Here is a 26,835-nt window from a genome sequence, read left to right on the forward strand (position 1 = left end):
TTATTCTGCCAGCTTAACTGAGTTTTTTTTTTTTTTTCTTTTAATCCGAGTTCAGGATGCCTCATCCTTGTAGCCTAGTTCATCTATCTAATAAATGAAGCTGGTAGCGTGCTACCTTTTTCTCAAAACAAAAACAATTAGACCGACTTTCTGGACTTTATTAAATAGTTCACAAGTTTCTCTCTCCAATAGAAGTTATTAATTATACAGTCTTTTTGATTGTATGTTGTGCATATAATCTTATAAAATTTTAAAAAATAATTTTTTTAATATATACAAAAAAAAACAAAAATCAAAGGAGATTTATCCTATTCTTCTACCACTCATGTTTAATTATCAAAATTACAAAAGAAAAATATATATTTTGTTACATTTTGAAGTCTTATAAAATTACTTGTGTACTTGACATGAGATTAAATGACTATATAATTAATAACTTCGATTGAAAAAAATAATCTATTAAATTTTTAATAAAATTTTGAAAATTTAAATGTTCAAATTAAAAGTTTGACTGTTTAGCAAAAGAGCCAAAGGTCTGCCTTGGAATAATGCGGGCCAGTCAAACCAGTGTGCACGCCTGGAAAAGGAGAAATTAAAAACAATGGACCGCGTGAACACCACTTCTTCTTCTGCCGTGGTCCATTTTCTAATAATGGCTTCTCGTAATAAAATTCCTGCTAAAAATATATCGAAACATATAGATTGTATCTAATACAATTGGCTAAAAATTTAATAATAATTAATATTTGAAGTGTCTAATTTATTTATATTTTTAACTTAGATCATTTCTAAAAACTAAATACGGCGGATTATTTGCTACCTTTCTTACTCGGAAAATATATATAAATAAATAATCAAGATGGAAGCAAGGCTACTTAATTCATCATTCATGAGACTTTGAAACACTGTTCTCCATCTATATAAACAGCAAATAGAATCGTCTTCGCTATAAAATTTCAATTCCTTCTAACGTATCGCAGCACAGCACATTTGTAATTTCTTTCAGCTCCCATAAGAATAGTTGCCTACGTTAATAATTTATTCTTGAGCGATGAGGCAAGTGATATTTTGGTTATCAAATTTTATTTTATTAATTTTTAAACTACTGTAATTAAGTTTTACGATTCAATTCAATTAGTTAAATATTGACAAATTATTAATATAAAAATAATATAAAATTTTAATTATATATTATTGTATTATCAATCACAATACTTTTGCAATACTTCTACGTCAATAACTTTGATTGGGAAAATTGTGATAAAAGACTACGCTAGCTAGGGTTGACCTGCCCAGGACTTTCGAATCCATGCATTTAAACCACAGTGATAAAAGAATCGGCTTTTTTCGGTTTTTTTTTTTTTTTTTTTTTTTTTTCGGATGCAAGTGGTAGCCGGGGAGGTCAAGTCAACGGTCCCAACACTGCAACATTTTTTCCAAGCGCAAAACAGGCCCGCCCACTGCGTCGTGTTACTTTGTTATAACATCTCATTAGCATTCAAGTGCTATCACTTGCAACAAGGAGACTATGAAATCATCATCTCAATTCCTCCAACTGGTAAGCCTTCTTATTATTCTATTCTCTATTACTCCTAGAGCAAATTCAGACGAACCTCTAAACAAGTTTTGTCGCGCCGATGCGAGCTACGCGGCCAACGGCACCTTCCAGGCGAACCTCGACCTCGTCCTCTCCTCCCTCCCCTCCGCCGCCGCCCCCTCCGGCTTCGCCAACACCACTGTCGGTCGAGCAGGACCCGATCAAGTCCATGGCCTCGCCCTCTGCCGCGGCGACATCTCTCCTGCCGACTGCTTGACTTGCTTGAAGAACGCTACGAAAGATATCGTCGCCGAATGTCCGCACGATGCAGGATCGACGATATGGTGCCTTACCGTAAAACAACCGTTTTTCTCCAAAACCTTGATCGACTAGAAAGCGGAGTTTTAATTCATCACGCGTCAAATATATTGACGGATTTGAAACACCAATATTTAGTGGTTTGAATGAATTATGCTCAACAGGTACGACGAGTGCATGCTCCGCTACGACAACCTCAGCATCTTCTCCGCACTCGACATGTCATCCTTCAACGAATGCATTCCGAACCCAAACAACGTGACGCAGCCACAGCTGTTCGACGAACTGCTAGGAAAGTTGATGGACACCGTCACGAAGACCGCGGCGCAATCACCGCAGATGTTCGCCTTCGGCGAGGTGAACTTCACCGAATCCAATAAAATCTACGGGATGGCGCAGTGCACGAGAGACTTGTATAGTGCTGATTGTTACAGATGCTTAAGGGACTATGTGGGGAGTATCCCAAGCTGCTGCGGTGGGAAGGAGGGGGGGAGGTTGTTTGGAAGCAACTGCGGCATCCGATAGGAGTTTTTTCAGTTTTATAATTCGTCGGCGGTGCATACTGTGGCGGTGCAAAACGTGACGGCACCGCCGCCGCCGCCGCCGACGCTGACGCCGGCGGGAAATGCAGCAAGTAGCAGTGGTAAGTCGGAGTCTTTTAAGTGTGATTTCGTTTGCGACGCTGTTCGTATTTCGTATTCTTCATAAATTTAGACTGTGTCAACTCAACGAATGAGGACTCCGTGAGTATCTCTTAATCCCAACTGCAGGGAATCTGAACAGTTTTTCAGATCTTTTCAGACTATTCTTAATTTCAATTTTAATCAGAAACTTAGATTTAAATTTAGTTTTTGAATTTGTCCAAATTTTAAATTTTTGAAATTTAAATTCAAAATATGAATTCAAAATTTTAAATTTAATAGATAAATAAAATTTTTAAGTACAAGAGTAATTTTGAAAAACTATATATATCATCTATCTACATGACTGAGATGTTACTATTAAATCAAATACAATAATTTTATAATCTTAGCAAATTTCGATGAAATAGCTGTGCAATCCAAATGTAAGAATTATACAACTGTAAATAATTCCATCAATATGAATGAAATTGGCTTAAATTTTTTAATACCTATGAATCTTAGATAATATGATCATCCAAGCCTCCTAAGAGCGTTGCTTCTATACAATTAAGTTACCTTCCCGATTGTCCCTAGAGTCGGTGGTAAAGAACTTGGTGGTTGATATCCGAGGTTTCAAGTTCGAATCCTGATTGATTTATATTTCCAGCTAAACTTATTTCTAAATGAAATAAATAAAGCGGGTAGCAAGCTACCTATCTCTCAAAAAGAAAAAAAAAAAAAAGAAAAAACCTTATGCGCACCTGTCCTATTAATCTTTGGTACCATTTTAAGTTTTAAGGAGCGTTGTAAAAAAAAAAATAATCTAAAATCAGGATTCTCGATCAGCTTCATTTTGCAAAATCATTTCAAATGGAAAGCTAACAGGTAGAAATTATGCTTTTGTAGGAAACGGTAAACACACAACGAAACTTGTTCCTATAACTACTGTTCCTGTGGGTACTGGAGTGGCGATTGTTCTCTTCGGCCTTTGCATTTATCTACTGATGCGTAAACAAGGTAGAGATGCGCAAAGTAAGTTACTCGTTACATTTCCAAGTCAAGTATCTGAGGCATTTGTTTTTCTTTTTTTCATCATTACTTGAGTTTACTTACGTCAATATATAATATTGGGTGCTGGGATGCTGCAGATAAAAAGATCGGGTCCATATCGTTTGATCTGAAAACGCTTTGTACCGCCACAAATAACTTCTCTATTCAAAATAAGCTTGGAAGCGGTGGAGCTGGAATGGTCTACAAGGTAATAATCTCTAGCTGAAATCCTACCTGTAATTTTTGAGTTGCAACAGTGTCTCTGCATGCATATATACGACTGTTACATGGGTGCTATCGTGTTCATATAGATATAGTTAAATATTATTTTAAGATTGATATGTTGTGAATTTGAACACTATTTTTATGTTTCTATTTTTTGTCGGCATGACTTTTAAATTTAGTATTAACTAGTAATGCTAAATGCCAAAAAAGCTTCAATATTAATAAATTAATTAGTATTAGATGATATTACTACTTTACTAAAGTTTAATTCAATATCCCTCAAAATAATTTCGAGCCAAATAGAATTAATTTCCAGCCAATAACAAGCTGGATCATCTCCGCTCGTTTTAATCTCGAGCGGATCTCAGCCCTAGCTCGCTCGTGTTCGACTCGTTGACGGCTCTTTGCCGCTAGTATCTAATACAGCGTTGGTTGTGAATACAGGGAACGCTGCCGGACGGACGAGAAATAGCAGTGAAGAGGTTTTCAGGAGCCTTGCATCAGGGGATAACAGAGCTGGGGTTTATCGTCTTGATTGCGATGGTTGAGCATCCAAATCTTGTCAAATTGATCGGCTTTTGCTATGAAAAAATGGAGATGCTTCTAGTCTGCGAATATCTGCCCAACAAAAGTCTAGACAACTACTTATTCGGTAAGCAGACCCTGCATCAGTGTCATGTTACATGTAATAAGGATCAGTAATTACATGGTGTTTTACTTGAGCAGTAGCAGTTTGCAACTTTGGCAGTTGATGCTTTTGGTTCAGCTACTGATCATGGTCCAATTGACAATTGCGATATTCCACATTCAAAGATTTTCTTCAGTGTGAGACCTTTTCTCAAGCCTATAGAAAATTTGTTACCGAATTTGTCTTGGATGCAACAGACCCCAACAGGCGAGCACAACTGGAGTGGCGAACGCGCTACATGATCGTCAGAGGAGTCTGTCGAGGTCTTCTTTACCTTCATGAAGATTCACAGCTGACGATCATCCATCGAGATCTGAAAGCAAGTAATATCTTGCTTGATAAGGACATGAATCCTAAAATTGCAGATTTTGGCCTCGCAAAGCTTTTGGGCCGCGATAGAACCCACGAAATCACTAGAAAAAATGGTGGCACATTGTAAGTAGAATCGTCATTTCCTAAATTATTTTGTGACAAGAAGCTTTTCTACAACATGGTGTAATCTCACGTTTCTTTATTGCCTCGCGGCAGAGGATATATGGCACCTGAATATTACAATAAGGGGCAATTTTCGAAGCAATCCGACGTATATAGCTACGGTATACTGGTCTTAGAGATTGTAACTGGAGAAAGAAACAGTGAATTTGAAGGATCAAGCGACGCTCTGTATCTTTCAACCTATGTAAGTATTCATCTAACTAAAGATTGAACATCTGTGTATAATTCGTGATGCTGACCTCTTTATTGCACCGGGCAACATATGTCCCTTGATTGCTAAGCCATTTTGTTTGATAGGTATGGAAACACTGGAGAAATGGGAAGGGACTAGATGTCGTCGATAAAAGTTTAGGTAATCTGTATGAACAAGACGAAGCATTAAAATGCATTCAGATTGGGCTACTTTGTGCGCAACATGACCGCACAAAGCGACCCAGCATGAGTCAAGTCTCATCCATGCTCGATAGTCCCAATGAGATATCGAAACAACCGTGCGAGCCTGGGTACGCACCAGTGCTTGACAACAGCATAGTTATTAGCTCACCCGAACAAGAACAAGCGCTATTCGATACATACAGGGACGTTCAAGAACGACAAACCGTGTAGGCTACAAAGGTTTTAGTTCTCCCGTAAATTTTCTCTGGAGGTGAAGTACTTCATTTCGCATTCCAAATTAGTTCAATTTTTGTATTTCTGAAAATTGTGGTAAAATGCTTCAGAAGCTGAGCCCAGGCTACCAATATGCAGTTGAAGAAACAATTTCAGTTTATTGAGATGTCTGATTCAAAACTTTAATCGTTACTTCAAGTGGCTCGCATTTGGTTAATGTTTGTATGATTATGCTGTGGACCTGTAGGGTGCGTGTATCCTTTGTCTTGTGCGTAAATACTCTTTGTTGTTGCCATTGTTCTCACTTTTCAGGCTTTTTCTTCTGCAGAACAGCATGACACATTTGCAACATTTTTTTTTAATATATTCACACATCAGGATCTTTGATAAAATTTAGAAAATTGAAATTTTCAAATATTACAAAACTACGTATATGACAATCAGAACAAAATGACAATGTAATAAATAATTTTGATTAAGGAGATGATTCTACTAAACTACTTGTAAAATTTAGAATGTCTAATTATTATTAAAATAAAGTCCACCTGCACTAAAAGAGCTAAAGTTTTCATGGTCTTTGTACTTTTGTTTTCTTTTTTTTTTTAAAGAGGAATCTTTAAATACAACATAAGTATTGAAATCTAACCGTTAATTAGTGAATAGGTTACCAACTTAGATTAATCAATAGAACGATATTGAAAATAAATTATTAGCATATACCAAATTTGTTAGTGTGCTATAAATTTTTTAAATTTCTTATTTAATTTTGTTATTTACCAAATTAAATAATCTCCAATCTGTTAAGTATCCAACTAAAAAAAATATTGAATTTAAATTTGATTTTTGAATATGGCACTATAATGTAAAATTTTCATTTTAAAATTTAAATCCAACATCTGTGTTTGAATCTAAATCGTATTTTTAATCTTAAAACCAAATTTTAATTGTTGATTTAAATTGAAATTTTGAATTTGAACTAAAATTTTTACTTTGAATTTGCGTTTTGTATTTTATAAACAATTGAATTTGATTCAAAATTTAGCTTTATATGTTTTTTTCAAATTAAATTCGCTGTTTGGATGTAATTTATATTTCAATTATTGCCAAAGTATTTAACAAGTTCATAAAGGTATAGTTGGGAAAGACCAACTATGGATCTTATGAACCAAAATACTCAGTAAAGACCATAATACTCTGTAAATGCGTACCAGCTGATTGATACCTATGCCTTAAAAACTGACCATCATTAGAATTATATCACATCTCAATTATTTATTTTAAAAATTAAGCATTAGAATTAGAATTTACGTGATGTATTGAACCATAATTTTTTTAAAAAAAATTATTCGTAGGGACTTAGCCGGCCACCGCATAATTTTTAAATGAAAAAAAAAAAATGTGTACACATATTTTCTTTTCTACTTTTTTGAGTTTTTCCATGGCATGGAATTATCAGGACTTGTCAAACCGGTTGGACAAGAGGGAAAAAACAGTAAACACACCAACAAAATTTTTTTTTTTGAAAAAGATAATATGCGATATATTTTATTTATTAAAAATATGAATTAAACAATATGGGTGAGGTAAAAAAAAATCTCGACCGAAGCATCGAAAAAAAAAAAAGAAAGAAATATCACCCTTCTGATTTCGTACTTTCTCATTTTAGTATTCTGTGATTTAAAGTGTATCAATTTAGTATTCTATGACTTTATTTTTTTTTGTTCATTCCACTATTTTTTTTTCGTTAAATCAGTGACAAAATTAAAAGTAAAAGATACTAAAGTGAATAGTCAAAATCTAGGTGGGGTATCTGAAGTTTTTCGTATATAATTTAACGAAAAATTAACGGAGGAGCTTACGAAAAGAAAAAAATGAAACCACAGGGTACTAACTTGATACACTTTAAATCATATAGTACTAAAGTGAGAAAGTGTGAAACCATAGGAATGATATTTGAAGTTTATCCAAAAAAAAAAAAAAAAAACACTAAGTGAGTTGGCTTTTAGATGAGAGAATATTCTTTCACTGTACAGCTAACCGTCTGATGGTAACAACCGTCGTTAGAGAATCTGCATAAGCATCTCTGAAAATAACACTATTCTTTATATCCCAGAGGACCCACCACCAGACTATCAAATTGGTCAATCTAGCTCGAATATGCCACGATCTGTTTTAAAATTTAAATTTCTGGCGAGAAATGTTAAGGATTTGATTTTTGAAATTTCAATTTCAAAATTTAATTACTTTATATTTGTCTTTTTTTTAAAAAAATGAACCAATTGTGCGGCTTACTTCCTTGCTGTCTTTAGCTTCCCAAAATAATAATAATAATAATAATAATAACAAAACTGCAGAGACAGTGAAGACGGAAGCGAGAGTTTGGAACACTCTCCGCCTACGCGTGAACAGAAAATGAAATTGGCCGGGCCATCAAATTTCTGTTCCTTCTAATGTGGGGTAGCACGGTAACGTACATTTGCAAATTTTCTTAATCCACGCCGTTGACAAGATGCATTCAATAATATAATATAATATAGGCTATTACAATGTTATTAGATCTGAAGCTTAAATATGTCCTGCTTTTTACTCTGTCAAGCTTTTCAACAGTCGTATGATGTTGTTGAACAGATTCGATCGAGAAAATTGTAAAAAAAAAAATCTGCCTTAGACTTTCGGACCCGTACAATCCAACCACGGTAGACGTGGCCAAACGTCGACCGTGGCAACGCTACATCATCGTCTGTTCCACGAGCAAAACAGGAACTGTACTCCCATTTTACCATAACAACATCTCAGGATTAGCATTCAATTGTTACCACTTTGTAATAATTAAGGCAACTATGGAATCATCATCTCATTTCTTTCTCCTCCTACGCCTTCTTATTATTCTCTGCATTTCACCTGTAGCAAGATCAGATGAGCCTCTAGGCAACTTTTGCCGCGCCGACGCGAACTACACGGCCAACAGCACCTTCCAGGCTAACCTCGACCGTGCCCTCTCCTCCCTCCCCTCCGCCGCAGCCCCCTCCGGCTTCGCCAACACCACTGTCGGTCAAGCGGGACCCGATCAAGTCCACGGCCTCGCCCTCTGCCGCGGCGACGTCTCTTCTGCCGACTGCTTGAGCTGCTTGAAGAACGCCACTAACGATATTGTTGCCGAATGCCCACACGGTGCCGGGTCGGTGATATGGTATATATGCACCGTGACACAGACCGCTTTTCTCTAAAATCTTAATCAATTCGAGAGTAGTGTTTTTTTTCTAATTCATCGTTTGGGATAAATACAAGGAAATTAAATGAGGCTACGTAGATCTGTTATTTTTGGTTTAGATTTGTAGTTATCTAAATTGAGAATAAATCCTAATCTAATCGGGATTAGATATTATTTAGATTTAATTTGGCATATATGGATTATAATTAGAAGTGTAATTCTAATTGAATTAGAATTAGACTCTAATTAGAAGACATGTATTATATATACATGCTACGGCCAAGTTAATGAGGTCGCGACCAAAATTAAGAAGCCATGCAAACTTGATTAAGAGCATGTTGATGGTCTGTACAGATGAAGCCGGATTTCTACAGTGAAGCCAAGCCTAATTAAGTTTATAATTAAGTCCAAGCCGCACTTCGTGCTTATTTGGGGCTAGTGATCACGTTGCGGGGATCCCTCTTTGGAGATCTAATTAAAGGAGAGACCATGCAGATTAATTAAGTTTTGTGGTCCATCCGTACGGTTGAGGAGCCGACTTATTTTTCCGGAGTTGCTTGTTGCGGCGTTTCCGATCTAATTAAGTTTTGGTCTTTTGGGAGATTCTCGTTGTACTCCGCCTTTTTCGACATTAATAAATTATTTGCTCCGTCTTCGCCCGTGGACGTAGGCCGTTGGCCGAACCACGTAATTATCGGTGTGTTCTTTCCGCTTATCTTTTCTTTTTTTGCATTAAGTTATTTTCTAGATCTATTTTTCGCCGTTCCGATTTTAACAAGATCTAAGTGTCGTAATCGTTTATACTCAACAACAGGTACGACAGCTGCATGCTCCGCTACAACAACATCAGCATCTTCTCGGTGCTCGACAGTTCGTTCAACATATGCATGCCAACTCCGGCCAAGGTGTCGACGCAGCCGCAGCTGTTCGACAACTTGCTAGGGAGGCTGATGGACAACCTCACGGTCACCGCCGCACAATCACCGGAGATGTTCGCCTTTGGCGAGGTGAACTTCACCGAATCCAATAAAATCTACGGGATGGCGCAGTGCACGAGAGACTTGTATAGCGTTGATTGCTACAGATGCTTAAGGACTTTTGTGGAGGATATCCTAAGTTGCTGCGATGGGAACCAGGGGGGGAGGGTGCTCGGAAGAAACTGCGTCCTCAGGTACGAGCTGTATCAGTTTTACAATGCGTCGGCGCTACAAAATGCGGCGGCGCCGTCCGAGGCAAACGCAGCTGCACCACCCAAGGCGAGCGGTAAGTCCGAGCCTTTAAAGTGTGATTTTTACTGCAACACGTACAGTTCGTATCTTGTATTTCATACCTATTTTCAGCTCTATTAATTTAGACAGAATAGATTCAATGTATAATTGGTTTCTTCAGTTTAATCCTGTTTTTAAGTTTCAAAAATCACTATCTAACCATGCAAGATGTGTTAAACCCTAGCTACCATAGTAGCTGCACAATTAGAATTTAATTTATTAAATGCATTTCATAACATTAAAAGATTTACATGTATAAGAGAACGGGGCAGTGATATGAGGTAACACGAGGGAGAGCTTCAACTTTGGACAAAAAGACTTTTAATTAGTAAATTTTTATTTTTTTTGGCTATTTTTTCTCCATAAAATATTAATTTTCTTGTAGTATGATTTCAAGAACTGAGTAAGATTACTTGTTCTTGGTGCAGGAATCAATAGAAGTACAAAGACAATTATTATTGTTGCCATTTCTATAGTTGCTGCTGCTTTGCTGCTCCTCTCTGTTATTTATCTCTGCCTGAGAATAATAAGAAGGAAACGAAGAAAACCAGAAAGAAATGCTCTGATCAGTAAGTTGCACGCATAACTGTATCTTAACATGCAAATATATAAAACTTCATTAATCATCATGTACTAAGATCTTGCTTTTCACAAAGCAAATGGAGGAGATGAGCAGGAAATTAGAATGGCAAAAGCTCTTTTGTTCGATTTGACAACATTAAGAGCTGCAACAAGCAACTTTTCTGAAGCAAATAAGCTTGGTGAAGGTGGATTTGGCCCAGTGTACAAGGTAAAAATATACTTTTCCTTTGTGAATCAACTATTTGTCTCTATTGTAATAGTATACATTCAACACTCTTTCTCACGAAACTACGGGCTCGATGTAATTCGAGCTCAAGAGACTTTCTGTTCTAATACCATGTGAAACGATCATTATTTATTTCTAAAAGCTTAATCTACCATAAAATGGTATTTTAATATTATATATTCAACATATTTCAAGTGCTCCAATGTGAGTAATTTCCTCTTCATTATTGAATGTGACTATGTCACATTTGCATGCAGGGGACACTACAAGATGGACAAGAAATAGCAGTGAAGAGGCTGTCGATGAGCTCAGTGCAGGGGCTAGCTGAGCTGAAAAATGAGGTGGTGCTTGTGGCAAAACTTCAGCATAGGAATCTGGTGGGATTAATTGGTTGCTGCTTGGAAGAGCAAGAAAAGCTCCTTGTCTATGAGTACCTGCCCAACAGAAGCCTTGATAAGTTTCTCTTTGGTATAGTCCACCACATAGATTGTTTATTGATATTGCTATTTGATTTGAATTAGCCTTTATTAAATAGAAGTGTACTCGTATACTTGTTTTGATAAGTGGAGTACATTTGTCACGAGTCAGTTGTGCTTCTATCTATAATAGGTTTTCTTACTTTTAGGGCTTTGAAACTTGCTGCATGATGAAAAATGTTCTTATTAACTGAACAAGTTAATTAAGAATTAAATATATAACACTATTTTACCAAAACGGAACAGATTCTGTGAGGCGCGAGCAATTAGACTGGGACAGACGTTACCAAATCATCAAAGGAATCAGTCGAGGACTTCTCTATCTTCACGAAGATTCGAGGCTAAAGATCATTCACCGGGATTTGAAAGCGAGTAACATCTTGTTGGATGGGTTTATGATACCTAAAATCTCTGACTTTGGCCTGGCAAAGCTCTTTGATGTTGATTCGAGTAAAGGAAGCACGAGTCGGATTGCAGGAACATAGTTAAGCGCATTTGGATTCATCAAATTGTTTTGTCCTAATTAGGAGATGTTTATATAATGTTAAATTTTTTTTTTTTTTTATTGCAGTGGATACATGGCACCAGAGTACGTAATTCATGGACACTTCTCGGCAAAATCAGATGTTTTCAGTTATGGTGTGTTGGTTTTGGAGATTGTGACCGGACGAAGGAACGCCCGCTCTCAAGAAGCTATTTATGCCGAAGACCTTCTATCCTATGTAAGCATTTTCTATACCTTAGTTGGTGGATAAGGCATACATATTTTTGTTTTACAAATTCCGGATTCGAATAAGAGACGCATTTAAAAATAGAGTCCGGATCTATTTCAAAAACCTAAGTTTTATTAACGTCCCATGTAATTAGGATGAGAAAAGTACTGGACCAGTCCAAGCGACCCAATCAATGGGCCTACAAGGAAAAAGAAGATATTGTAGATTCCTAGAAATGTTAGATTATTATATATCAGAAGATATTTTTATTTTCATGCTTGATGCAAATTATTGATAGTCTATTATTTTTGAGAAAAAGGTAGCACGCTACCTGCTTCATTCATTTAGAGAATGAATTAGGCTTACATAATGGAGGCAGCCGGGACCTCCGCCGGGGGAAAGAGTGTCAAAAGCCAGAATAACAAAGACAAGAAACGAAAACGACAAGAGACTAAAACCAAAAACAAAGGAAATGAGGGTAAGGGAAGCAAAAGCGACAAATAACTAAAACCAAAAGAGGAAGAAAGAAAGAGTAAAAATGACAGGCGTCAAACAGCAGGGATCCAGCAGGGTCAACAAGGAGCGATCCAGGTGTCAAGCAGCAGTTTCGCCCGTTCCAGGCACCGAATAGGGTTGGGGGCAATCTCTCGGAAAATTAAACCATTCCTTTCCGTCCAAACGACCCACCAAATAGCAGAAAGAAGGGAGAGGGAAATAAGTCTGTCTTTGGCGTCTCGTAGATCAATAAATTTAGACCAGAGGTCTCTCACATCGTCCGCTGGATCAGACAGAGCCTCCAAGCCACCTATGCTCAGCAAAATGAAGCGAACAAAGACACAGGAACTCATGAGGTGGTCGCAACTTTCCAAATTAACGGCATAGAAAAAACATGTTTGATCCGGTAGCCACCTTTGCAAACTTATATTAAAAATACATATATTAATTCTTATCAACCTCCCAACCCAAATGCTTTGATAAATTACCAACAAACTTATCATTTCCAAATAGAAAATAGACAATATTTTAATATTTTTCGAAATATTATAAATCATGAACCAATCTAGTCTGGTTCTGCTAGTAACTGAAGCACTCTCTTAACCAGGTGTGGAAGCACTGGAGCCAAAGGACTGCACACCAGGTGCTCGACCCGAGCATCTTGGGACGGTGCCGGCTGCAGGACGTGATGAGATGCATCCACATTGGGCTGCTGTGCGTCCAGGCTGACCCGTCGGACCGGCCGAGCATGGCCTCCGTCGTGCTCATGCTCAACAGCCTCTCCTCCGCCCTTCCCGCCCCGTCGGCCCCCGCTTTCGTCATCCAGCACGGCTCAATTGCAGGCAACGCAGATGAGGTCGAGACCGACGCGTCCGGCGTGCTGCAAAGGCGCACGACGAGGGCGGCGTCGGCGAACGACATCTCCATTTCGGAAGTCGAGGCGCGGTAGGGCCTCAGAGTTGGGGAAGATTCAATTTGAATATACCGAACTGGAGTGGTAGTGCATGCCGAATGAGCAGCAGAAGGCATTATCATTAATTTAGATCTACACAAACGTTGAATACTTCATTCGATTCTTTGTTTTGGTAAAAATATATGAAACTTATCTTAACTGTCCACCATTTGAATTTGATTATTCAATTTTTCAAAATTTTAATTTTACTATATAATATTTCAATTTGTTTGATTTGAGCACGCCAACCGGCACTTTAACTTTAAAATTTGAATACGTCGTTTAATTCTACAGATTTAGTTAATATATTTCATTCAACTCACAACTACAAGTTTATTATATTAAGTAATTAACTTAAATTTTGAATTCGAATTATCGTTGACTAATTCAAATCAAACAAATTGAAAGGCTGGATATATAGTAAAATTAAAATTTTGAAAGGCTCAATAGCTAAATTCAAATGGCCTATAATTCATATATAAGTTTCAACATTTTTATTTATTTAACTAGTGAAGATGTAATTAATAATAGCATAGATGTAGGCTAAAATTTGAAAACTTTCTTGCATTTTAGCCTGTGTCTTAATTAATTTCTATACTAAAAGTTATTTTAATTTTTAAAATTAGGCAAGTATATTTTTAGAAGTACAGAAGTTTTCATACTTTCTAATTATTTTCAATAATAAGACATCCAATTCGACAATCAACTTTATTAGACATAATTTACACTATTCAAACTATCTTAAAAATAAAATTTTATAATTTTTTTTAACATCATTTGTTTAGTGATGAATAGTTACAAAATAAACACCTGAAAATAAAAATCAATAGTTACAAAATAAACACCTGAAAATAAAAATCTCATAAAAATCATAGTAGAACACCTAAAAATCTCATAAAAATCTCATATCGTTTGGACGTTTAATTAAAGACGTTTCGTCCAAACATAGAATAAAAAGTGTTTTTATATTGAAATTTTCTTATAGTGAATTCAACCTTCAATCGGAGAGACAACAGTTGGCGGATCAAACTAGAGCGCATCATGCGTCGGTTCCCCATTTTTCCACCAACAGCAGGTTAATATTCCATATCCTGTTCTTTGCAGCAGCACAGCATATTTGCAATATTTCTTAACTCTTTTCCATAAGAATAGTTGCATATTAGATCTTAAGCTTAAGTATATCATATTTTTCTACTCCATCAATCTTCTCAATAATTGTATGATATTGAACAACAACTGTTTTTAATTTATTTTTTTTATATAAAAAAGGGAAAAAGAATGGTCGTTTTGGAATTGGAAGGTGACGGGAGAAACCACTACGCGTTTTAACAAATTTGATTGAGAAAATTGTAATTAGAAAACCGCGTCAGACAGGACTAACGCTGGACTTTCGAACGACCGCATCCAGCGGCGGTAAGAAAACGAACCTCTTTTTCTCAAATTTTTGTAGACTAGCCGTCAATTCAATAGCCAACGGCCCACCAGTCAATGGTCCCACATCTAAGCTTTTTTTTTTTCTTTTTTTTTTTTTTTGATGAGATAGGTAGCACGCTACCCGCTTCGTTTATTTCATTTAGAAATAAATTTAGCTAGAAATGTGAATCAACTGGGATTCAAACTTGGGTCTCGGGTACCAGCCACCAAGCTCTTTGCCACTTGCTTTAGGGACGGTCGGTATCTAAGCAATTATTAGAAGTATAATTCTTCTTGTGCTCCTAACTTTCTAATCATTCATCAAGTTTAATGGATGATTAAGATAAGAAAAAAAAAATAAAAAAAATTGGATGTCCCAATTTCTCTACTCTTTGAATATTTTTTTCTAATTTTTCTTCCCTCCCTCTCATCCTAGCTATCCATCAAAATTGATTAATGATTAGAAAGTTAGGAATACAAAAACTGTTGTGCTTCTAATAGCACAGTAATCTTACTTATTAAATTATTACAAAGAGTTAGACTATTATGCTTTCAAAAGCAAAGTAGTCTAGCTCTTGACTACGTTTAAAAAATACGAAGGTATTTGTAGTTTTGAGTTGTTTTTTATGATAGGACATCTAATGCGGCGATCAGTTTCATTAAAAATGATCTATTGTATTAAAACTATTTAGAAACCAAATTTCATAATTTTTCGAATTTATTTATCTAGTAAACGAATAGTCTAAAAATGAACGATTAAAAATAAAAATCTCATACAAATAGTAATAAAAGACTTAAGCTTCGAATCGAAAGTACTGATCTTACTCTCAATAGTAAATAAAATTGTCTATTAAAATTTTATCTAATTTCAATTGTTATACACCGTTAAACTTAGCAACGTGTTACATCGGCTATTAAAATAGTCATTTTTAAAACCCTTTGATTACTTGGTAAATATTATTAAAAAATTATATAATTTTCTTTTTAGTCAATTCTAATAGTATAGATTATATCTAACGGAGCTAATCTCTGAATCAAGATGTTCTATCGTCGAAAATAACTTAAAAATATAAAAGTCTCTGTGCTTTTGAAAACACAGTAAACGTACTCTTATTATAAATATATTGCCATATATTTATGTATTATATACAGGTATAAATCTAGTTTTTAATTAGATTAATATCTAATGATGAAAATTTTAATACTGTCCAAGTCGGAAACTCGCGGTGTATCGAAATCTGCACATCTAATGCCCGCTCTACACTCAACTTTTTATTTGTTTATACGTAATTACCATCTTTACATAATGACTTTAAGAACTTAGAAGCAAGGATTAACTTAACGGATCATGTATTGCAGAAGCCAATGTACATTGAGTCGGTATTTTCACGCCGGACTAATTAGAATTTTTTTTGTTTTTATCGTAACAATTTTCTTATTGGAAGTAGTACAAAGCGATAATAACCGAATACTAGCTAAATTTATTTTTTTGATGAATGAAGCAGTAGAATACTACATTCTTTCAAGATAATAACCGAATGCTAATAAGAGTTTATATAATAAGATAAGTAGATATTTTGAAGTTAGGAGACGACACACTATCTGTCAATATATGATGAAATTCTTATTATGCATGTGAAATAAGAGTAATACTATCTGTATATTTAAAAAGTAGATATAAATTATAGAGCATGACTATTGTACTATTAAGAGCATAGTAACCCGTATATTTCTAAGTTTCTAACTATTCATCAATTTTGATGAATAATTAGGATGAAAAAGAGAAGAGGAATTGGAGAAAAATTTAGGTTTCTCAATTTCTCTTATTTTTCAATATCTTTCCAATTTTTCTTCTCTTTCTCACCCTAATCGTTCATCAAAATTAATGAATGATTAGAAACTTAGGAGCAGAGCAACTATTGTACTTTTAATAGTACAGTAATCCTACTCTAATTTAATTATGTTATACATGCAATCAAAATTTATTTTACAATAAGAGCGTTGACTGACGTCAACTCATAGTTCGACGGTCAACAGTCAATCAGATCCCCAGGAGAGGACTCATGGCCCGTCTAATACGGAATCAATAGATCAATTGGACCACGCAAACGTCTCAAAGTCATTAATTATTATCTACCCATTTATTAACTGGTAAATTATTATCTTATCGTTTCCTTCATGGATAATTGGATACAAGACACTACAAAAGATTGCCTTTTCAAGGTTATTTCTACAAAATTTTTATTTTTATATTTATTTCTTTAGAAAAAAACATTTATATAAAATTCCTTTATATAGCCCCGTATTTCATTGTGTTTTCCAACTACTTGTGAGAAAACTATGGAGCCTTCCCCTTTCCGGTTCCTTCTCTGCTCAGTACTGCTCCTCATTCTCCTCCACATCCCCACATCCAAATCCGAAGCCTCCTCCCTCTTCGTCAACTGCTCCACTGCCGCGAACTTCACGGCGAACAGCACCTTCCAGTCGAACCTAAACCACCTCCTGTCTACCCTCCCCGTAGCCGCCTCACCGTCCGGCTTCTACAACACCACGGTCGGTCAAAACGGCGTCGATCAAGTCTACGGCCTCGCATTATGCCGCGGCGATATCTCCGCCTCCGACTGCAACGCCTGTTTGACTACAGCCGCGCAACATGCCGTCGGAGAGTGCCCGCGCGGCACGTCGAACACCCTGTGGTACGACACCTGCATGCTGCGCTACTCCAACAGCAGCTTCTTCGGCGTCGTCGACTGGGCTCAGATCTTCGCATGGAACCTGCACAACGTCACGGATCCGAATCTGTTCGACGACCAACTCTATCAGCTCATGCGTAACTTGTCCACGGAAGCGGCCTACAGGTCGGGGCGGCCGCCGATGTTCGCCGTGGGCCAGGTCCAAGTCATCAACTCTACAAACATATACGGGTTGGCGCAGTGCACGAGGGATCTGTCGCAGAACGACTGCTACGGGTGCTTGAGCAATTGCATCAAGAGCATCCCGAATTGCTGTGCAACGAGGATTGGCGGGAGGATTTTCGGAGAGACTTGCATGATTCGGTTTGAGTCGGCTCCGTTTTACAATTTGTCGCCCATCGGGAACACGACAGCACCGTCGCCGGCACCGTCCGGTCAGAATAAGGGTGATGGCAGCAAGGGAAGTGGAGGTAAGTCAAAGTCTTTTTCCCGCGTTATTTTTTTTTTTTTGAGAAAAATAGTATGCTACTGCTTTATTCAATAAGAATATGAACTTAACTACAAAATTGCGACAACGAGACCGCGAAAAAATAAAAAAGAAAATACTAAGAAGAAAGAAAGAAAGAAAAGAACACATCGAGCTACAATAACAAAATTAATGAATCCTGTACTGATCCCAAAGCCTCCTAATTAGCTCTCTAATCTCAACTAACAGCTGATACAAGTTAAATTTTTTTTTACCGTAGGGATTTGCTGTAGGGAGGCTGTAGGAAACTTCCTTTAATCGATCTAAGTAGGGGAGCTAAAGTTTTTTTTTTGAGAAAAAGGTAGCAAGCTACCTGCTTCATTCATAAAGTGGGATGAATTAAGCGTACAGGGTGGAAGCAACGACGGCCTCCGAAAAAGGCAAAAGGAGAAAACAGAAATAAAGAAAAAAAGAAGAAAAGAAACAAAGTAAGAGCTAAAGTTATGAGCTAGAAACAAGGGTTAATTTACAGTATTAGTTTAGAAACAAAAGCACGAAGATAGTGACATATAGATATATCTATTACCAATTAAACAAATTAAAATAAAATTATAAACTTCTATACGATTGAAATACTGGTAATTAATTAACAAAACTGCATTTATAATGTTTGAAAATTATTATACAATCAATCTCAATTCAGGAAAATGGCTCATTTTAAGTTTGAGCTCATCACACACAAATTGTTAGAAAAGGTCAAACTACTTCATGGTCGATATGAACTAACATATAGAGCTAATTAATAGCGTGTGGATGATAACCATATCAAGGTTTTTTTTTTTTTTTTTTTGAGAATAGGTAGCACGCTACCTGCTTCATTCAATGGAAGGGTGAATTAGGCTACAGAGGTGAGGCATCGAGGGCCTCGTGAACACATTAAAAAAAAAAAAAGAAAAAAAAAGAAAAAAAGAAGAAGCATATATATATATATGTATATATATATACATATGTATATGTATATATATATGTATATATATATACATATATATATATACATATACATGTATATATATATATATATGTAAAGAAGGCAATTAAGGAAGGTCTATCCAAGAGTCAATCAGGAACTTGAGCCTGCGCACCACAGTTACTGGGTCAAACTGTATGCCTCGAAAGATAACGTCGTTCCTAACTTTCCAAATGGTCCACCAGCACGCTGCTAACTCGGGTAATCCGTGCCTCCTATTTAGTCCACCATCCCTACGTCTCCACCTATCCCAGACTTCAAGTACATCATCACCCAATTCCCCGGACTGAACTTCTTCGAGTCCCGCGACCATGATATACTTGGTAAAGACACATTGAGTGAATAGATGATCCACAGACTCGTCATGAACCGTACACAGCGCACAAGTCGTACTTCCAGACCACCCTGTCAGACTGAGGTTGACCGCCGTAAGAGTTCTTTTCTTAAGGACAAGCCAACAGAACACTTTGATCTTGAGTGGGATTCGGAGTCTCCAAACCAAGCTACTCCGCCCGTCTCTCGTGCCCCTGTCGTTCAATATGCGATAGGTCGATCGTACTGAGAATATATTATTAGTATCCCATCTCCACCCTATCCTGTCCTCTGTCTGTCCAATACAAACGCTAGAAACTCTCTCTTTGAGTTTTGAGAGGGTGCAACGCAAGCTCGGTGTAACAGAAGTTTCCTCGCCCAAGATCCTATTCCAATCCCAATCGTTGCCGCCAAAGCAATCCCGGACCAGGATGGGTTTTCGAACCGGCTGTGTGAACAACTCCGGGAAGGACGCTTGGAGTGTGGTATTCCCACACCATCTGTCAAGCCAAAAATCAACCGATGCCCCATTACCCAGATGATAGTTGGTCCCCCATTTGAAAATATCCTTGGTGGCAAGCACCCCCTTCCACCAGTATGAAGACGGCCGGAAACCTCTCCCCTCCCACAGCGGTCTTCTTCTTCGGTAGTACAAAGCACGGATAAGCTTGATCCACGGCAAATTGGATATAGTATAGTATCTCCACCACCATTTGACTAGGAGAGCCGTATTCATGTCGGCTATATCTAGGATGCCTAAACCACCTGCCCGTTTGCTCAAACAGACATTTTTCCATGCGACCAGACACCCCCTGCCAGGGATGTCGCATTGGCCACTCCAAAAGAAATCCCTGCGTAGTGCTTCGATGCGCTTGATGACCCATTTGGGTGCCTTGAACACTGTCAGGAAGTACAGTGGCAGATTGGTGAGCACCGCATTGACAAGGATAAGTCTACCCCCTCTCGAGAGAAGTTTGGCCTGCCATGCACCCGTCTATTCTGTGCTGTATTTTCTGAATAACCCCTCTCCAGTCCTCCTTTGTGGGGGGTTTTGGTGAGAGTGGTAGACCTAGATACGTGGTAGGGAGGGAACCAACTTTACAATCGAGCAACTGCGCAAGTCTCTCCGCTTTACCCTCAATCCGTCCTAGGTAGTAAAGCTCGGACTTTTCTCTGTTGATTTTCAACCCAGATGCCCACTCGAAGAGATTCCACATCAGTCGGATATTTCTCATAAATCGTTTTCTAGCCACGGAGAAGAAGAACGTATCGTCCGCGAACTGTGTAAGTGCCGTTAAACTCTCGTGTGAAGGGCCAATCCCCATGAAGAGGTTGTTTGAGATTGCCATGCTGGACAATCTAGCGAGACACTCCGCCACCAGCAGGAACAGGAATGGTGAGAGTGGATCTCCTTGACGTACCCCTCTCTTAGTTTTGATCCAGTTAGTTGCCTCACCATTAACTAAAATGGCTACCTTAGCGTTGCACACACATTGTTTGATCCATTCACACCACTGCTCCTCGAATCCCCACCATCGGAGAATGCTGAAGAGAAAGGGCCAGTAAATTCTATCGTAGGCCTTTTCGAAGTCCACTTTTATGCCAACTCCCTCAATGGCCTCCTTACAACCCCCCCAATTAGTTCAGAGACTGTTACGTACGCGTCGGTAATGTTTCTCCCTTTTAAGAAAGCGGATTGAGAGGGAGAGATTAACTCATTCATAACAGCAGCTAGTCGATTTGCGAGGACCTTCGAAATAATCTTTTGGATTCCGTTTATAAGACTGATCGGCCGGAACTCGTTAGCCCTTTCCGCCCCTTCTCTCTTAGGGATGAGACAGATGAATGAGTAATCAAAAGGAGCAATCGAAATCCTGCCTTCATATAGAAAGACCAATGAGTAATCAAAAGGAGCAGTCGAAATCCTCCATATCAAGGTTGATGGTGATAATATTTGATCTAGAAAGACCAATGCCCATCTTTAGGTATACCCATCCCTTTCTTCTAACATTGAGATATTTATATAACCATGCCTTAATTCAATCCTTTTCATAGGTAATACTCTTTTTCAACTTACGAAAAGATTGCATTATGTGCGGTAAAAAAATATTACAGAAAAATATAATATTTGTTTCCATACGTGATATCAGATTTCACATATTGTAATAAATTAATTACGATATATTTTCTATAGTCATACCAAAGAATAAAAAAGTATATTTTTATAAGCTTTTGTCCCGATATTTTTTTGGTTTAATAGCATTAAATAGGTGTCAATCTCAGGTGAGGCCTAAATTATGTAGTGAACTCTTATTCATGGAATTAATATTGCTCAAGTATCCAAAATAACAAAAATAAATAAAAATAGGGAAAGAATAAAAACTCTCACTCTCACTCTTCGTGGTTTCGTGGTGATTTGGTTTATATGGTGCGAGACATTTAATAAAGTGAAAAACAAGGCATTATATCTCATGGCCCTAATGAAAAGGGTTTCAAAGCGTTCCTTCGTTGAAGGATTTTTCATCTTTTTTCGACTTGGCATTATATCTCATGGCCCTAATGAAAAGGGTCTTTTTCATCTTTTTCCGACTATCTTTGGATCTTTTTTACTTTAGCATTGTTTTCTTTCTTGCTGTTCGTCTTTCGCCTCGGAAGCCTGAGCTTTTTCCATACTGTATTGCCTAATTCATTTATCAATGAATGAAGCAGGTAGCCCGTCTACCTCTTTCTCAAAAAAAAAAGGTGTTCCTTCGTCGAGCACGATCCTCAACCTCTCTCCTTCTTTCTCTCCATCATCCTCTCACCGTCTGATCTCAGAGTTTGATCATCACATATGGTTGTGCAGAGTCCGGATGTCACGAGGTCGTCAATTCTATGGGTGTCCAAACCGGAGGATAAAACAACTACTTTTGCATTGATGAAAAAAATAATTGTTCATTAATTATTAATTATCTAGAGTAACTTTAAAATTTAGTATGCAATAATATCATTTATCTTTATTCCAACTAACAGTGCTTTAAAAAGTTTCTTTCTTCATTTACTAATTATTTTTATATTTGTGTACAGTAACAAGAACGATAATTATTCTGTTTGGATTGATGATACACACTACAATACTGTTGACTTAAAGATCAAGTACAGACATTTCAAGAAGCTGCGGAGCAACATATTCAAAAACTAGAAAAGAAAGCCTTATTTCTACTTAAGCTGCTTATATGTTTAATTGTGGCTAATATTTTATTTAGTTTGGCAATGTAATAAAATATGATATAAAGAATTAAAGCTGCAATATTTTTGATAATGTAGTAGGATTGCGATAATACATTCTAGTGATGAAGTAGTAATTGTTGTAATGTAAGTGAGACAATATTTGTGATAATGTTAGTGATATATAAAATAGTAGTTGTTGTAATGTAATTAAAGCATTGTTTGTGATAAAAGCTTATTTCATTTTGAAGTAAAGTGGTACCTGCACATAGATAAGCGAAGAAAACTACACTATAAGAAATCTAAAGAGCTGCAACATACAACCTTCATAGAATCTACACAAAAATCCTACAACCCACATCGTGAAATATGCACTGAAATTTGCAAGCATTATTTGTGACTGCAGGAACATATATAGTTAGGCACACATTGATTCATCATATTGTTTTCTCCTAATTAGGAGATATTTATATAATGTTAAAACTTTCTTTTTGATTGCAGTGGATATATGGCACCAAAGTATGTAATTCATGAACACTTCTCAGCGAAGTGAGATATTTTTAATTATGGTGAGTTGGTTTTGAAAATTTCGACCGAAGGAACGCGGCCCGATCATTAATAAGCCTATATGGAAAAAGAAGACACTGTAAATTCCTAGATGGCAGGAATTTTAAATTATTGGAAATTAAGAGATATTCTCATTTTTTTATACTTGATGCAAATTATTGATAGTTTATTATTAAAAATGCATATACTAATTTTTAACGACCTCTCAATTTAAATGCTTTGATGAATTAGCATCAAATTTGCATTAATTTAGTACTTTCGAAAAAAACGAAAGCGTTAGTACTTTCAGATTATTTTCAATAAAAATTAAACATTTACATACATACTTTTTTTTTCATTTTAACTGCCTTGAAATTTCGTACTAGTCAAAATCATGTGGACGACTAGATAAGGGGAATATATATATATATATATAAGTTATTTGTGCTGGTATGCTTATGAAAGCACGAGGCCTCCGTGCTTTCACTTTGTTTTTGATGTTCGGACTTTCGAATCGACGATCGCTCCGTTAGAGTTGATCTAGAGTATTTGAAGTACCTAGAAATAAATTTTGTGATTTTCGATATCATTTGCTAGTGATCAGAGGGCTCAAAATCAATAATTTTAACAGCCGTGGTGAGCCGATGCAAGTTTAACGGTGTAAAAAATATTCAAATCACATAAATTTTGATAAAAAAAATTCTCATACCATAATAAAACAAGGATCAATAACTTTGATCTAAAATTTTAATTCATATCATCATATTTTGTAAGATTTTTATTTTTCAGCCGTTGATTTTGAGCCACTTCGATCACTAAGCAATGATATCGAAAAATCGCAAAATTTATTTCTAATACTTCAAATACTCTAATCAAGTTTAACGGAGCCGATTGTCGATCGAAAGTCCGAACATCAAAACAAAGTGGATACGGAGCCCCTCGTGCTTCTAATACATCCTACCACACTCTAATATATATATATAGAGTTGACTAGAATCTATCGATAGCGAAACCGCACTTTGCAACCCATTTGTTTGATGATGGAGCCTCCAAATCGACGATCAGCCCCCGTTGAACGTGATCTATACTACTTAAGTAATTTAAAATTAAATTTCAAATCTTTTCGATATCATTTGCCTAATGATCAAAGATTTCAAAATTTGTAATTTTTAATGGTCGATAGTAGGCGTTTTCTCGTTTAACGGCGTAAAGATATCCAAATCAATTGAATTTTTGTTAGAAAATTCTTTAAACTATTTAAAAAAATCTATACTCTTGATCTGATTACAAGACTCCTATTATCCATTTTTAAAATATTCATTTTCAGCCGTTCATTTTGTGTCCACCGAATGGATAAGAAGCAATATCGAAAATGTAATGAAATTAATTTCTAAATACTTCAAATGTATAATCATGTTCAACGGTGCCGATCATCATTTGGAGCTCCATCATCGAAAACAAAATGGTGCATAAAGTGTCGGTTTGCTATCGATAGTATTGCTAGCTCACTCTATATATTATAATATATATATAATATATATATATATAGTGCGTCTCGGGTGTGCTTTCCGAAGCACGGAGCGCTCCGTGCTTCACTTTGTTTTCGATGTTGGGACTTCAAATCGACGATCGCTCCGTTAGACTTGATCTAGAGTATTTGAATATCTAGAAAATAAATTTGCGATTTTCGATATCATTTGCTAGTGATCGAAGTGGCTCAAAATCAACGGCTGAAAATAAAAATCTCACAAAATATGATGATATGACATTAAAATTTTAGATCAAATTATTGATCTTGTTTTATAGGTATAAAGAATTTTCTATCAAAATTTCACGTGATTTGGATATTTCTAACACCGTTAAACTTGCAACCGGTCACCACGCCGTTAAAATTATTGATTTTGAGTCCCTTCGATCACTAGGCAAATGATATCGAAAAATCGCAAAATTTAATTTCTTGGTACTTTAATACTCTAGATCAACTCTAACGAGGCCGATCGTCGATTCGAAAGTCCGAACATCGAAAACAAAGTGGAAGCACGGAGGCCTCCGTGCTTACGAAAGCATACCAGCCCACTCTATATATATATATATATATTATATATATATATATATATATATAGTATATTATATATATATATATATATATATATATATATATATATATATATAGCTAGTCTCCTATATTATCTATAGTACCCTGACTCCAGTACTATAGTCCCGTTTTCGATTTTAGGGTGTTCAAATCAACGATCCACACCAATTTAGGGTATTTAAAGTTTTTAGAAATAAAATTTTATATTTTTTCGACATAATTTACTTTATGATCAAACCATTTTAAAATTGTCAATTTTCAATGACTACTATGGCGAGTTTGGAATTTAACGGTGTAGAAGAATCTAAATTTCTTCAAATTTTGATAGAAAATACTTTAAACTATCTAGATCAAGATTAACATTCTTAATCTTGAATTTACAAGTCCTGTGCTCAAATTTTAAAGATTATTCAATTTTCACCGTCTATTTTGACATAATTTATTTGCTAAGTAGACAATATCGAAAAAAACTAAACTTTTATTCCTAAGAACTTCATATACCCTAGAGCATATTTAACGGTGTAGATCGTTAATTTGAATACCCTAAAATCGAAAACAAGATTATAGTACCAAAGCTTCGGTACTATAGATAGTATAGTAGTATATATATATATATATATATATATATAATCCGGCTGGTATACTATCTGTAGCACGGAAGTCTCCGTATTATTAAGTTATTTTCGATGATGCGGCTTCTAAATCAACAATTGACTCCGTTAGACTTGATCTACATTATTCAAAGTATTTGAAAACTAAATTTTATAATTTTTCGACATCATTTACCTATCAAGTAGTCTAAAAATGAACGACTGAAAATAAAAATCTCATAAAAAATAATAATAAAAAATTTTAATTTAAAATCAAAGGTACTCATCTTACTGTAAATAGTAAAAAAAAAATTCTATAAAAATTTTATTAAATTTGATTCGTTTTACACCGTTAAATTCACAAACGCATCACATCGGCCATTAAAATTGTCATTTTTAAGATCTTTTGATCATCAGCCAAATAATGTCGAAAAATTATGAAATTTAGTTTTCAAATATTTTCAATAGTATAGATCAAGTCTAACGGAGCGGCCGATAGTTGATTTGAAAGCTGCATCATCGAAAATAATTTGATAGTATAGAGGTCTTCGTGCTACCGATAGTATACCGGCCTAACTCTATATATATATAGAGAGAGAGAGGGAGAAAATTAGACTACTATATTATTAATAGTATCAAGTACTAAGTGTTGTTAGGTTTTCAGCCTTTGAATAAAGGGATGTGCGGTTAAGATGATAATAATCTCCGGTTAAAATAATAACGATCCTCAAGAATTGGATGGATAGTTAAATATATAGTATGATCTAACGAATAAGAATGATCAAAAGTATAAATCTAAGGACGAAAAATTCGATAGCACGCGCTTCCGAACTCTCTTTCTCTCTATATTTATTAACTGCCTTGAATTTTTTTTTCTTTTGAGAAAAGGTAGCACGCTATCCGTTTCATTTATTTATTTATTTTTTTTTTTTGAGAAAAAGGTAGCATGCTACCATCCGTTTCATTTATTAGGGTGATGAACTAGACTACAAAAGTGGGACAACTCGAGCCTCCCCCC

At 36.1% G+C, this 26,835-nt stretch overlaps 4 protein-coding genes across 9 annotated transcripts; all 4 read left to right on the forward strand.

The window, feature by feature from the left end:
* Positions 1,529 to 2,380, forward strand: LOC109713294 (cysteine-rich repeat secretory protein 38-like). The gene is made up of 2 exons (XM_020237297.1): positions 1,529 to 1,881; positions 2,020 to 2,380. The coding sequence occupies exons 1-2, from the start codon at positions 1,529 to 1,531 to the stop codon at positions 2,378 to 2,380; spliced, it is 714 nt and encodes a 237-aa protein (XP_020092886.1).
* LOC109713039 (cysteine-rich receptor-like protein kinase 7) lies at positions 2,418 to 5,765 on the forward strand. Its single transcript, XM_020236962.1, has 7 exons — positions 2,418 to 2,498; positions 3,385 to 3,510; positions 3,627 to 3,736; positions 4,198 to 4,405; positions 4,639 to 4,876; positions 4,970 to 5,120; positions 5,234 to 5,765. The coding sequence occupies exons 2-7, from the start codon at positions 3,483 to 3,485 to the stop codon at positions 5,540 to 5,542; spliced, it is 1,044 nt and encodes a 347-aa protein (XP_020092551.1). The 5' UTR covers positions 2,418 to 2,498; positions 3,385 to 3,482; the 3' UTR covers positions 5,543 to 5,765.
* On the forward strand, positions 8,317 to 13,634 carry LOC109713033 (putative receptor-like protein kinase At4g00960). Of its 6 annotated transcripts, none has more exons than XR_002217033.1 (9): positions 8,317 to 8,735; positions 9,571 to 10,019; positions 10,453 to 10,593; positions 10,681 to 10,814; positions 11,090 to 11,300; positions 11,555 to 11,792; positions 11,880 to 12,030; positions 12,581 to 12,922; positions 13,124 to 13,263. XR_002217033.1 is itself a non-coding variant. In XM_020236951.1 (8 exons), exons 1-8 carry the CDS (start codon positions 8,386 to 8,388, stop codon positions 13,463 to 13,465), a joined length of 2,016 nt encoding a protein of 671 aa, XP_020092540.1. In that variant the 5' UTR covers positions 8,317 to 8,385; the 3' UTR covers positions 13,466 to 13,634. The 6 variants fall into 6 exon arrangements, 4 of the variants coding, with proteins under 4 accessions (XP_020092540.1, XP_020092541.1, XP_020092542.1 ...); XR_002217034.1 differs by having other exon boundaries at positions 12,581 to 12,872; positions 13,124 to 13,259; XM_020236951.1 differs by lacking the exon at positions 12,581 to 12,922 and having other exon boundaries at positions 13,124 to 13,634.
* Positions 17,128 to 22,796, forward strand: LOC109713037 (cysteine-rich repeat secretory protein 38-like). Its single transcript, XM_020236960.1, has 2 exons — positions 17,128 to 18,044; positions 22,446 to 22,796. Exons 1-2 carry the CDS (start codon positions 17,222 to 17,224, stop codon positions 22,505 to 22,507), a joined length of 885 nt encoding a protein of 294 aa, XP_020092549.1. The 5' UTR covers positions 17,128 to 17,221; the 3' UTR covers positions 22,508 to 22,796.

The sequence above is a fragment of the Ananas comosus genome, linkage group 7 (assembly GCF_001540865.1).
Source record: "Ananas comosus cultivar F153 linkage group 7, ASM154086v1, whole genome shotgun sequence".
Classification (NCBI taxonomy): Eukaryota; Viridiplantae; Streptophyta; class Magnoliopsida; order Poales; family Bromeliaceae; genus Ananas; species Ananas comosus.